Source organism: Eptatretus burgeri, unplaced genomic scaffold (genome assembly GCF_056783735.1).
Source record: "Eptatretus burgeri isolate ZD-2024b unplaced genomic scaffold, Ebu_testis_v1 Ebu_testis_scaffold_3161, whole genome shotgun sequence".
NCBI lineage: Eukaryota > Metazoa > Chordata > Myxini > Myxiniformes > Myxinidae > Eptatretus > Eptatretus burgeri.
The window spans coordinates 181,849-194,855 of record NW_028225109.1 but is presented as its reverse complement, the minus strand read 5'-3'; the positions used below and the strand labels follow the sequence as shown (position 1 = coordinate 194,855).

General features: G+C 46.1%; 1 protein-coding gene across 8 annotated transcripts in view; it reads right to left on the bottom strand.

The window, feature by feature from the left end:
• Window positions 1-13,007, bottom strand: part of LOC147006607 (neural cell adhesion molecule 2-like) — a 77,464-nt gene that overhangs the window by 34,651 nt on the left and 29,806 nt on the right. For all 8 annotated transcript variants that reach the window (XR_015054729.1, XR_015054728.1, XM_085868417.1 and 5 more), the window contains 4 exons: window positions 9,924-10,102; window positions 6,496-6,644; window positions 6,150-6,179; window positions 4,780-4,933 (listed from right to left, as the gene is read on the bottom strand). Coding sequence is in view for 6 of the 8 variants with exons in the window: in XM_085868417.1 (XP_085724543.1) it covers window positions 4,780-4,933; window positions 6,150-6,179; window positions 6,496-6,644; window positions 9,924-10,102 (512 nt within the window). In the remaining 2 variants the exon portion in view is untranslated. The remainder of the gene's footprint in view (window positions 1-4,779; window positions 4,934-6,149; window positions 6,180-6,495; window positions 6,645-9,923; window positions 10,103-13,007) is intronic.

The following is a 13,007-nucleotide window of genomic DNA, read 5'->3' as shown; positions in this document are numbered from 1 at the left end:
GAGTTTGTTCCAAAGTCAGGAAAAAAAAGGAGGAATGAAAGAGTGAAGGTGAGCAGTGATTCATGATTTTGGTAGTTTTACCGGAAGGGGGTTGTTGGCGGACCTTGAGCGCCCTGCGATAATATGGGGGAGACATATTGCACACAGAGCAGGGGGGGGGGCGAGGCCAGAGAAGAGACGGTAGAACACAGAAAGTCCACCGATCTGCCTGCGGTGAGAGAGTGAGAGACCCAAATACTCAGCCTCACCGTGGGAGATGCCAATGATGCGAAATAACTTGGTTTCCACAGCATGAAGTTGAGAAATGTGAGAGGCAGGAGCACCAGCCAAGAGGAGAGAGCAGTACTCCATCAGGCTGCGGACAAAAGCTTCGTATGTGGTCAGTGGCTTTCTGGCTTTCCCTGGAAAGATTATGGCAGATAGTGAGACCCAGAAACTTGAAAGGACTTCTTCCAGAGGATTGTTGAGGAAGTAGATGGCTGGGGTGGGGGTGGTGGGTGGGAGGGGTGTTCCCGACGGTTCTTTCGGAGAGACATCGTGAGAGTGTGAGATTTATCAGGATTGAAATGTTCCACATGTTGGACCAGTTTGTGATTTTATCCACATCTGCAGAGAGTGACGAAGCTGCTGCTTGCCGGTCTGAGGGATGACAGATGGTACGGCAGAGGGTGGAGACATCAGCAAAGAGATAAAGAGGATTTTCCAGAGAGTCGGAGAGATCATTGAAGAAAACCAGAAAAAGAACAGGGCCCAGAACACTGGATTGAAGAACTCCAGCCTGGACAGGAAGAGGGGATGAGAGAACTCCATTTAGGGCCACATGTTGGCTGCGACAGGAGAAGAAGTCTGTGAGCCATGAGTGGAGATGGTGTTGAATAGCATCGGATTGAGAGTTTGGTGAGCAGGGCAGGGTGCCAGACCGTGTCAAAAGCACGCAAGATGTCTTGGGATATGGCTCTGATTTCATGTCCGGAATTGAGGACCTCCATCCATAGTTGGGAGAGCAGAAGCAGCATATCCAGGGTAGAGTGACCTGGTCTGAAACCAAATTGATGATCGGAAATCAGGCCATTGGAAAAGAGGAAGGATTTAATGTCTGAAGCGATGATGGATTCCACAACCTTGCTGATGATTGGGAGTAGGCTGATTGGTCTCTTTGCAGGGATCTGTTTTTGCTCCTTTTTTATGCAGAGTGGTCGTGTTTGCTGATTTCAAAGCAGATGACCTTGAGCAAATGAGGGTGAATAGAACAGAGAGAGGGTGAGCAAGAGCAGAGGAGCAGGTGCCAGGTGTATCCACAACGACGAGGACGAAAAGAAAGGAGTATTTAAATTACCACCTAAAAACTAATTAATTCCTCAATATAATTAATACATTTGTTCGTTTATGACTCACCACTTCCTTACTCTCTTTCCATATCCTGAGCTTAGTTATTCCTTAGTTTATTCAGATCTTGTACCTTACTTATTTTTACTTACATTTATTTATTAGTATTATTATTATGATACAAGATTCAAACACAAGACTTACAGACAACAGAACCAGTTAACTAAACATAGAGATCCTGATAAATTGCAATAATAAGTGTTTGGAAGTCAATGAGACGGAGTATATGGGATCTGAAGCATAATAATATATAACGGAACATGGAGCTGTTAGATAGACAGATAGAAAGATAGATATTTTAGATTTTTTTTGAGATAGACATTCATTATTTATTTGTTTTTGCACATACGGGCACGCACTCTAGTCTATCTATAATTCCAGCAATCTCTGTGTGTGGCTGTCTGTCTGTGACTGCTGTTTCTTGACAACCACTGGTCCGATCCAATTGAAACTTGCCAGGTCTATTGCTGGGGACCTGAGGATGTGCCTTTTCAAGGTTTGATATTAATCGGACAAGTGGTTCCCAAGTTATGGCCATTTCTTTACCAAACCAATGACAGGACACGGTGCTATGACATCACAATTGACGTTCTTCTTCGTTTGATATGACCTCACAATTGATGGTGGGGACCTGAGTATGTGCCATTTGAAGATTTGATATTGATCTTCTTCATCCGTTTCAGCTGTTTCCCAAGTTATGGCCATTTATTTCCCAAACCAATGACAGGACACGGTGCTATGACGTCACAATTGACGGCAAGTTTTTTTGCCCGTACGTGCGTGGCCGTACGTGCAAAAAAAAAACAAAACAATTGTGACGTCATAGCAACGTGTCCTGTCATTGGTTTGGTAAATAAATGGCCATAACTTGGGAACCACTTGTCCGATTAATATCAAACCTTGAAAAGGCACATCCTCAGGTCCCCAGCAATATACCTGGCAAGTTTCAATTAGATCAGACCAGTGGTTATCGAGAAACAGCGGTCACAGACAGACAGACACAGAGATTGCTGGAATTATAGATAGATTATGAAGATATTTGCTATTTATTGAATTAGCCAATAGGGAGAGACATATGATGGATGAAGAAGAAGAAGAAGGAGAAGAAGAAGAGGCAGAGGAGGCGTTCCAAGGCAGTAACGTCCTTGCACTACCCAGGATGTACCGAAGTTTGTTCACGGCATTAAAAACATCAGGGTCTAGTGGGGTCTGTGGGGTGTTTGAGCCCCCAAAATAGGTATTTGCACTCTTCACCGAAACAACACACATGATTTCAATAAAAAGTGACCACAACCTTCATCACCCATGATGTACGAAGGTTTGTTCACGGCGTTAAAAAATCAGAGTCGTTAAGGGGGTGCACAGGGGGTTTGAGTGATTGTTGCTCCTGATCCAGGTAAGTTTCAGGATGCGCGGTCCTGTTTTTAGAGGAGATCATCAGGGGTGGGTATTTTCAACACTTGTATGGACTGGATTCTGGGGAAGATGCTGGCGAGATCAAGCTGCGGTCTATCGCTTGGCAATGTCAAGATCTCTGACCTTGATGTTTCAGATGATGCAGTCGTCTTTGTGGAGACGCTGGATTTCCTTTTGGGGGTCCTCGAGGTGCTGAATGAGGAATCGGAGCCGCTGGGATTATGGGTTTCCTGGGTCAAAACGAAGATCCAGGCTTTCAATGACTTCTTGGATGCTGCCATCTTGTCTCTACTTGTTTGTGGTGAGGATGTTGAGGTCACAGAGAGAACCTTGGCAGTGATATTCATTTCTCTGCTAGCTGTGAGCCAGAGGTCAATTGACGTCTGGGTCGGGCCTGGGGAGTCTTGGATTCACTGGATCATGGGGTGTGTTGCTGTTGGTACTTATGCAGGAGTACGAAAGTCCGAGTCTTCAAGTCCTTGGTGCTTCCAGTGTTGCCCTACGGATGTAAGATTGGAACTCTGAGCAGGGATCTGAGATGAAGACTTAATTCCTTCGATATCAGGTCTCTTCGGAGAATCCTTGGCTATCGCTGGTCAGACTTTATGTCCAACGAGCGGTTGCTAAAGGGGACTGAGATGCGGTTTGTTACCTGCATAGTCCGTGAGCATCAGCTGCAGCTGTATGGACATGAGGCTCGATTTCCTGATGCTGATCCTGCTTACCAGATTCTCTCTGGTAAGCAGGAGGTAATTCTCTCTCTGGTAATTCTCTCTGGTAAGAGGGAGCCTCGTGAGTGGAGGAGGCCAACGGGGACGACTATGTGCCTCGTGGTTGCAGCAGGTTGATCGGCATCTCAAAAACATAGGCATGGGCCAGGCATCTGCCTAGGGGGTCACCGAACGGAGGATGCTGGAGTACCGATGGAAAGTGGACGCAGCAACGCATTGCTCTGGCGCATGCTCCCACACCTCACTTCACCAAATGACACCAGAGCAGACTCAGCTTGTGAGACGGCCGAATGCCTCAATTCTGTGTTTGCTTCTCAATGTTGCGTGCCAACACCTCACTCTCGGTACCCATCCTTCACAATCAAACCCAACTGCTCCTCTATTCTGTGTCTTTTGCACTTGAGAAGGTGGAAAAGGTTCTTAAAAGCTTCGATTCTGACTCGGACGGCATCAGCTCACGTGTCTTAAAAATCTGCTCTGCTCGTCTTGCACATCCTCTCTCTGCCATTTTCACCCTCTCATTTGCACGAGGTCATCTTCCATCTGCTTGGAAATCCACCAACATCACTACACTGCATCACAAAGGTGCAAAAAAAATAACCGACCAAATCAACTGCAGACCTTCCAATCATCAGCAAGGTCATGGAATCCATCATTGCAGTTGATATGAAATCCTTCCTTTTCTCCAACAACCTCATCTCAGATCACCAATTTGGATTCAGACCATGTCACACCACCTTGGACATGCTGCTCCGACTCAGCCAGCAATGGATGGAGGCCCTCAATGTCAGACGTGAGATCAGGGCCGACTCTCTGGACATATCTTGTGCTTTTGATGCAGTCTGGCATCCCCCTTGCTCTCCAAATTGTCTTCCTGTGGAATCCATGGCCAACTAAACACATGGCTTACTGACGTCCGTCTTCTCTCCTGGCCAATGTGTGGCTCTCAACAGAACCCTTTCATCTGCTCTCCCCGTCAAGGCTGGATTACCTCAAGGCAGTGTCGTCAGCAGCAATCCTTGGCTCAAGGAAATGTTCTTCCTCACGGAAATGCTTTACACAACCTCCTCAAACAGCCGGGTGCAACGACTGACCAAATATAGGTCAAGACGAAGAGGTCGAAACTCATCACTGGGTCGTTCTTCGGGGGCGAGACCTTTACGGACCGTGTGTAGATTTCCCAGTGGCAACACAAATTGTGTGACAAAGCAAAGAAAAGCAACAACAAGAAACAACGGAGACGTACATGTGACATTTAGGAACGTCTGTTGCACCGCGGTCCCTGCGATGCTGGAAGCAACGCACTCGTAGACTCCCCCGTCCGTGTGATCCACATCCCTCAAGGTCAGAGTGGACACGGCTTCTTTGGAGACAGAAACGTGCCCTTCTAATTCAGGGTCCTGCGGTGAAAAACAATCACATAATTGGACAAACTACGAGTCAACGATGGAAGACCAGTGTGCTCGGTGAGAAGAGTGCAACGGGAAGTAACAGATTTGACAATACGTTGAGGAAGAGTGCGATGGAACCTCCTTCCTGGTGCTGCTCTCATGGAACAAAATGGAAAGGGGGAAAAACACCAACAGCAGAGTAGAAGTGAGAGAGAGAGATCAAGGGGAGGGGAGAAGGACACATGGGGATGAACAGGCCGCACACACAAGCTGAATGAAACACAGCAAGACGAGGAAGTGGGGATGAAACATAAAATGAACAAGCCGACCGACAACTAACAAACGAAAACAAGGTGAGGGAGAGGGGGAAAAAAATCACTCTAACCTGGAAAAAGGGAGTGCTGAGGAATGGGGTCATTTTGGGGTAGAAGAGATCATGAGGATGGAACGGGAATGACCTGACGCAGTGGTGAACACGCTATGTTGAAGCCCTGGAAGGAAGAATGGGACCGAACAGACTGGGAAAGTTGGTTCCACAGGTGAGATAAAAGAGGAACAAATGAATGGAGGTGAGATGTAGAATTCCTCTTGTTATGGTAGGCTGTTATTATGGAGATCAGGTATGCAGCACTATAACTAAGTACCATGTCACCACCAAACGAGAATGGATAATCCATCAGAGATCAACCATACGGTGTACCCTACTTCATACATACCATGCTCCTACCAAACCGGAGTGGCTAATCCATCAGATATTAACCATGCAGTGTACACTACTGAGTACATACCATACTACTACCAAACCGGAGTGGCTAATCCATCAGTGATGAAAGCCACAAGTAAATAATTCTAGGGTGAGGTGCACTGAGTTTACCATTAAGTTACCATTCCACACAACCAGTGTTGTCCGCCCACAACCATTCCATACAGGTTATTATAATTCGTCACTGAAAATTCAGCATCACATTACTGTTATGGCAAAGAGCGCAATTATTATTCAATAAAAAACTGTAATCATAATCATTATAATGATTTGAGGACATTTAATAACACTAATAATAATTAATTATGATGATTCCTGAAATTTACAAGTAAGGTTATCTCATTCATTTACTTTCAACGACTTGACACAGCTTGAGGGTTCCAAGTTTTGTGATTGTCAGTTTATCGGTGAGAGTGTACAAACTGCGGCCTGAAAACGTGGCATTGGTTGTTTCAGAAATACCTGCCGTTCGACGAGCATGGCCGAGGATTCCTGTACAGGTGAGGAGGGGGACACAGTGTGCAGAGTGAGTTCACAGAATGAGAGCAACGTCACCCAAATGACATCTTCGAAAGATGACGAACATCTGATGCAATCGGAGAATGTTCTTCTCTGACCTTCCCCATCACCGCCAATATGTCTGTTCATCCTTCACTCCCATTTCTTAAGCACTTCCATGAGCCTCGACAACTGCATAAGAAAGCAACCCCCAGAATGTCCGCCCAGTATGAGGTGCCATTTAACGTGGCATTTAAGAATCCCAAACGTACATGAAGATTTGGAACTTGCGCACAGTACCGTCGCTTACCTGCTCTCCCTGGCGGATGTTCGTGCCATTCTCACGTCGCCAGGTGACCGTGGGTAAAGGTACACCACCAGCCTGACACTTCAGCTGTACCGTCTTGTCTCCTTCCTTTGATTGGATTTCGTCCTCAATGTTCACAACATGAGGAGGAACTGTGAAGGAGATGAAAAGGGTTTGGAAGGGAAATGGAATGGGCGTCACTGGGATGTTTCACTTGGGTACCTGAACGCTCATGAAGACCTTTGTATTTTCTGTGGGGGAACAGGGACGTTGAAAAAGATGGGAAAAGCTGAAGTCGAATATGGCGTTCATCACTAATCCTTGTCATAATCAATATTATCTGCCATCACAACAAACCCAGTTTAATCCTCCGGTCACTGATACCACGACATGTCCATCATCGAGGAGTGAGAGCATGACAACAGCTGGATAAACGTCTCCTTCAAAGAAACATGTGCTTCATGATCGGACATTGTCGGTGGAGAACGAATGAGAACATCCGTATCAACTGCAAAAACTGAATGCATCCAAGGTTAGACAAACTCAGTGTGAGCCAGACAAGCAGTGAAGAATCAACTTATTCCCATAAAGATGGAGTGAAGTCTCTGCCTTGCTCTCCTCCACTCCCACCTTGCTCTCCTCCACTCCCACCTTGCTTTCCTCTACTCGCACCTTGCTCTCCTACACTCCTACCTTGCTCTCCTCCACTCCCACCTTGCTCTCCTACACTCCCACCTTGCTCTCCTCCACTCCCACCTGGCTCTCCTCCACTCTCATCTTGCTCTCCTCCACTCCCACCTTGCTCTCCTCCACTCCCACCTTGCTCTCCTCCACTCCCACCTTGCTCTCCTCCACTCCCACCTTGCTCTCCTCCACTCCCACCTTGCTCTCCTCCACTACCACCTTGCTCTCCTCCACTCCCACCTTGCTCTCCTCCACTCCCACCTTGCTCTCCTCCACTCCCACCTTGCTCTCCTCCACTACCACCTTGCTCTCCTCTACTCCCACCTTTCTCTCCTACACTCCCACCTTGCTCTCCTACACTCCCACCTGGCTCTCCTCCACTCCCACCTTGCTCTCCTACACTCCCACCTTGCTCTCCTACACTCCCACCTGGCTCTCCTACCACTCCCACCTTGCTCTCCTCCACTCCCACCTTGCTCTCCTCCACTACCACCTTGCTCTCCTCTACTCCCACCTTTCTCTCCTACACTCCCACCTTGCTCTCCTACACTCCCACCTGGCTCTCCTCCACTCCCAAACTTGCTCTCCTACACTCCCACCTTGCTCTCCTACACTCCCACCTGGCTCTCCTCCACTCCCACCTTGCTCTCCTCCACTCCCACCTGGCTTTCCTCCACTCCCACCTTGCTCTCCTACACTCCCACCTTGCTCTCCTCCACTCCCACCTTGCTCTCCTCCACTCCCACCTTGCTCTCCTCCACTCCCACCTTGCTCTCCCACACTCCCACCTGGCTTTCCTCCACTCCCACCTTGCTCTCCTACACTCCCACCTTGCTCTCCTCCACTCCCACCTTGCTCTCCTACACTCCCACCTTGCTCTCCTCCACTCCCACCTGGCTCTCCCCCACTCCCACCTTGCTCTCCTACACTCCCACCTGGCTCTCCTCCACTCCCACCTTGCTCTCCTCCACTCCCACCTTGCTCTCCTACACTCCCACCTTGCTCTCCTCCACTCCCACCTTGCTCTCCGCCACTCCCACCTTGCTCTCCTACACTCCCACCTTGCTCTCCTCCACTCCCACCTGGCTCTCCCCCACTCCCACCTTGCTCTCCTCCACTCCCACCTTGCTCTCCTCCACTCCCACCTTGCTCTCCTACACTCCCACCTTGCTCTCCTCCACTCCCACCTGGCTCTCCTCCACTCCCACCTTGCTCTCCTCCACTCCCACCTTGCTTTCCAAAACTCCCACCTTGTTCTCCTACACTCCCACTTTGCTCTCCGAAACTCTCTGCCATCAGAGATCAACTCCACACATGGCTTACTGACTCCCTCTCCTCTCTCAGCCAACGTGAGGCTCTCAAACGAATCCTTTCATCTCATCTCACTGTCATGGCTGGAATGCCCCAATGCAGTGTTCTCAACCCCGATCCCTCTTTTACCATTTCACCAATGAATCCATCCTCTGCCATGACATTCCTTATGCTTCACACAGGCAAGCTGCACCCTCTTCCCTCCATTCACACAGGTGGTCTGCACCCTCTTCCCTCCATTCACACAGGAAGGCTGCATCCTCTTCCCTCCATTCACACAGGTAGGCTGCATCCTCTTCCCTCCATTCACACAGGTAGGCTGCACCCTCTTCCCTCCATTCACACAGGTAGGCTGCATCCTCTTCCCTCCATTCACACAGGTAGGCTGCATCCTCTTCCCTCCATTCACACAGGTAGGCTGCATCCTCTTCCCTCCATTCACACAGGTAGGCTGCACCCTCTTCCCTCCATTCACACAGGTAGGCTGCATCCTCTTCCCTCCGTTCACACAGGTAGGCTGCATCCTCTTCCCTCCATTCACACAGGTAGGCTGCAATACCCAATCTTCAGTCCAACATCAATGAGACAAACGTTTCAGGCTTTGTTAGGCCCTGCATTGCCGTTCAGTCAGTGTCTCATTGGCACATGTGTAATTATATATTTACAGGACATCGGTTTGTTTTACATTTTTGTGCAATTTACCTTTCATCATCCACTCCTCACTTCAACACCGCTCAAGGTCCCCCCAGCAACCTCCTTCTGGTAAAACGACCAAAATCAAGAATCACTGCTCACCTTCACTCCTTCATTCCTCTATTTTTCTGCCTTCGGAACAAACTCCCACACTCTCTTCAATCCCACTCTTCCCTCCAGGTCTTCAAAACAGCTGTTCACCATCATCTCTTATCTTCTCCCATCCAAAACCTCGATCATTTTCTACGCCCGTTAATCCCCCTCCCCCAATTCCTCCTCCTTCCAAATGGACAGTTCTCCCTCATGAGAGTTTCCTTCTGTGTCCATCTTGTCCACCCCATGCATCCTCTCCTGCCACTCATTCCTCCTCACACCCATTGTTTGTCCAAGTCTGCCTCCATCTTGGTCTTCAACTCTGTTGTTGGTGTCCCCCCCCACTCTCTCTCACTGCTGTTCCTTTTGTGTTACTGTGTCCTGATCCGTTCAGTGTACTCGGACTAGCTCTTCCATGAACCTCGACTCGGCATACAAAACAAAACAAATAAATAAATAAACCTTTTCAAACCTCACATCTCCATTTTAATTCCTAATATTGCTATTCATGAAATCATTCAACGAGTGATTGTCCAGATGAACAAAAATAATTTATAAATAATAAATAAATAAATAACAAATAACGGGTGATTGTCACAACAATTAACGTGCAAACCAATTCCAAAAACCATGACGTCATACAAACCGACCGAGCATTCGATTTTCCATCATCGTGACTTCGCCTGCCGCATGTCCAAAGACGTTGTGAGCGCGGCACAGGTACACGTCAAAATCATCCCACGTGACGTCATGGATGAGGAGGGTGCTGCCGTTGTGCTCCAGTGAATACTTGGCTGACGACTCGATGGGTAAAGGTTTGTAGTATCCTCTGCCAGGAAACAGGAAAATCTTGGGAACAATTTCGTTTGGGATTTCGTGAGGGACGTGTCAAACACTCACTGTACACACCAGCAAAAAGTCAGGACAAAGCCAACTGTACGTACGTACACACACGTACACACTCAAAAACCTTCTCCATGTGGTCATCCATCTGAAACGTGGAACGCAGAGTCTCGTCTCGCACTCTCATTCTGAACAAAAACGTCGTTAACTGAACACTCCACTCACTATGATGGCCCATCCACTACAATTATTATCCATGGGAATGTTCTGGCGACAAATTTGTTTTTTCACATTTTCCCAAACCGCCTTGCTTTGATGCAGCCCTGCTTTTATCAGACGCATGGTGATTTAAAGTTTTGCATCCGTCGGTTCAACTGTTTCAGAGAAGAGGATATTTTAGTGTTTTTCGCTTCAATCCAACATTGCTGCCACATTACATCACCGAAAACATCATTATTATTAAACTTTATTCCCAATGGGTAGTCAATCATATAGATGTAAAGTTTTACATGTAAATTTACATGTAAAGATTTACAATCATGTGAATGTTTAAATTACTAAATCTGAGCTTATTGCACATACAAATCCTAAAATGGCCCGAACAATATTATTGGCACCTTTTAGAAGTTGTTGGAAATAATGAGATTTCTCCTTTACTTTGGAATTGAACTCACCGGTGGTGAGTTGCAGGTGGCTGCAATATTAAAATGATTCATTCAACCAGTTTAAATAGAGAAAAGGAGTCATTCTGCTGTTTTGTGTCACTGTGTGTACCGCAGTGAGCATGGAGAAAAGAAAGAAAACCAGAGAATTCTCTTAGGAGGTCAGACACAAGATTGTATCCAAGCATGGACAATCTCAAGGGTACAAGTCCATCTCCAGAGACCTTGATGTTCCTGTGTCCAATGTACACAATGTTATCAGGAAGTTTAAGGCCCATGGCACTGTCGTCAACCTACCTGGACGTGGCCACAAGAGAAAACTTGATCAAGATTGCAACAAAGGATTGTTCCAGTGGTGGAGAACGCATCTCGATGAACGACTGAACAGATTCAAGCTGATCTTCAGACACAAGGTATGACGGTTTCAACTCACACCATCCGTCGCCCACTCAATGAAAGGGGGAAGGAGCCCCAGGAGGACCCCACTGCTGAGAGAGACACACAAGAAAGCCCGACTGGAGTTTGCCAAAACACACCTGAACAAGCCAAAATCCTTCTGTCAGAATGTCCTGTAGACAGTTGAGATGAAATTGGAGCTTTTTGGTGAAACACATAATCTCTATGTTTACAGAAAACAAAATGAAGCCTTCAAATAAAAGAACACCTTCCCTACAGTCCAACATGGAGGAGGTTCAGTGATGTTTTGGAGGTGCTATGCTGCCTCTGGTACTGGGTACCTTGAGTGTGTGCATGACATCATGACATCAGGCGATTATCAAGGAGGCATTTTGGAGCACAATGTTCAACCCAGTGTCAGAAAGCTCGGTCTCCGTCGAAGGTCATGGGTCTTGCAGCAGGACAATGACCCTCAACACACTTCAAAAATCACCCAGGAATGGTTCAACACAAAACGCTGGACTGTTCTGAAGTGGCCAGCAATGAGTCCAGATCTAAATCCCATTGAACACCTGTGGGGAGATCTGAAAACAGCAGTTGGGAGAAGGTACCCTTCAAATCTGGGAGAACTGGAGTAGTTTGTACAAGAAGAGTGGGCCATCCTGCCAGTAGAGAGGTGTAGGAAGCTTATTCATGACTACAGGAAGTGCTTGACTTGCAGGTATTTTGTCCAAAGGCTGTGATACCAAATATGAAGTCGATGGTGTTAATAATTTTATCATTGCCATTTCTTTTTATTGTCTGATTTAAAAGGACATATTAAGTGCTGAATCAAAAACAAAGGTTCTGTAATATTAACAGTGACGTAAAGAATTGTGAAGACAAAATACTTTCGTCAATTTCAACTTATTTTTAGAGAAAATTGTGAGTTATTTGTAAAAAGTTTCCACTTTTTGTTTGGCCACAACTGTTTGGTGACAATACGATTGGCCACAACTGCACCTTCAATCCAACATGGCTGCCCGACCATGTTTAAATTTTGAAACTACATTCCCCATGGCTCGTCAAATATATATATATATATATATATATATATATATATATATATATATATATATATATATATATATATATATATATATATATATATATATATATATATATGTATATATATATATATATATATATATATATATATATATATATATATATATATATATATATATATATATATATATATATATATATATATATATATATATGGATTCAGAAATGGATATATCGATATAGACTGTATATATACTGTTTGATATGAGTGTGGATCGGCTCGCTGCACTCGCCTCTCCACACGTCGTTGCAGAGATTGACATCACAGATTTGCTGTCGTGTCATGATTTACACCAATCATAATACAAACATTTCTTTCCCACAAATTTATTTGTAATATTGGTGATATTATATTTATTTGATATTTATCTGTGATCTAAAAAGGTCCAAGTGTTCAAGGGTCGACGTGCTAAATTGTCAAGGATGTCCGCTAGCTAATCTGTCTGAAGGGTGTAAGCCATAAGGGTTATAAATGGTGTTCAGGTCGAAGGGCTCTGAAGGGTCTTTGGGGTCCTTAGGGTCTTTTTGATCCTCTGGGTCTTTTGGGTCATCGGGGACTTTTGGGCCTTCGGGGTCTTTTGGGTCCTTGGTGACTTTTGGGTATTGACAAACAACATGACCTATGACTTTTAGTTTTCACCCTTGTATCTCCTTGGATAATCGATTATATACTTAACGTTTCAGATCCATTGGTTCAGCGGGTTGAGAGATGTATTTTTTAAGGTT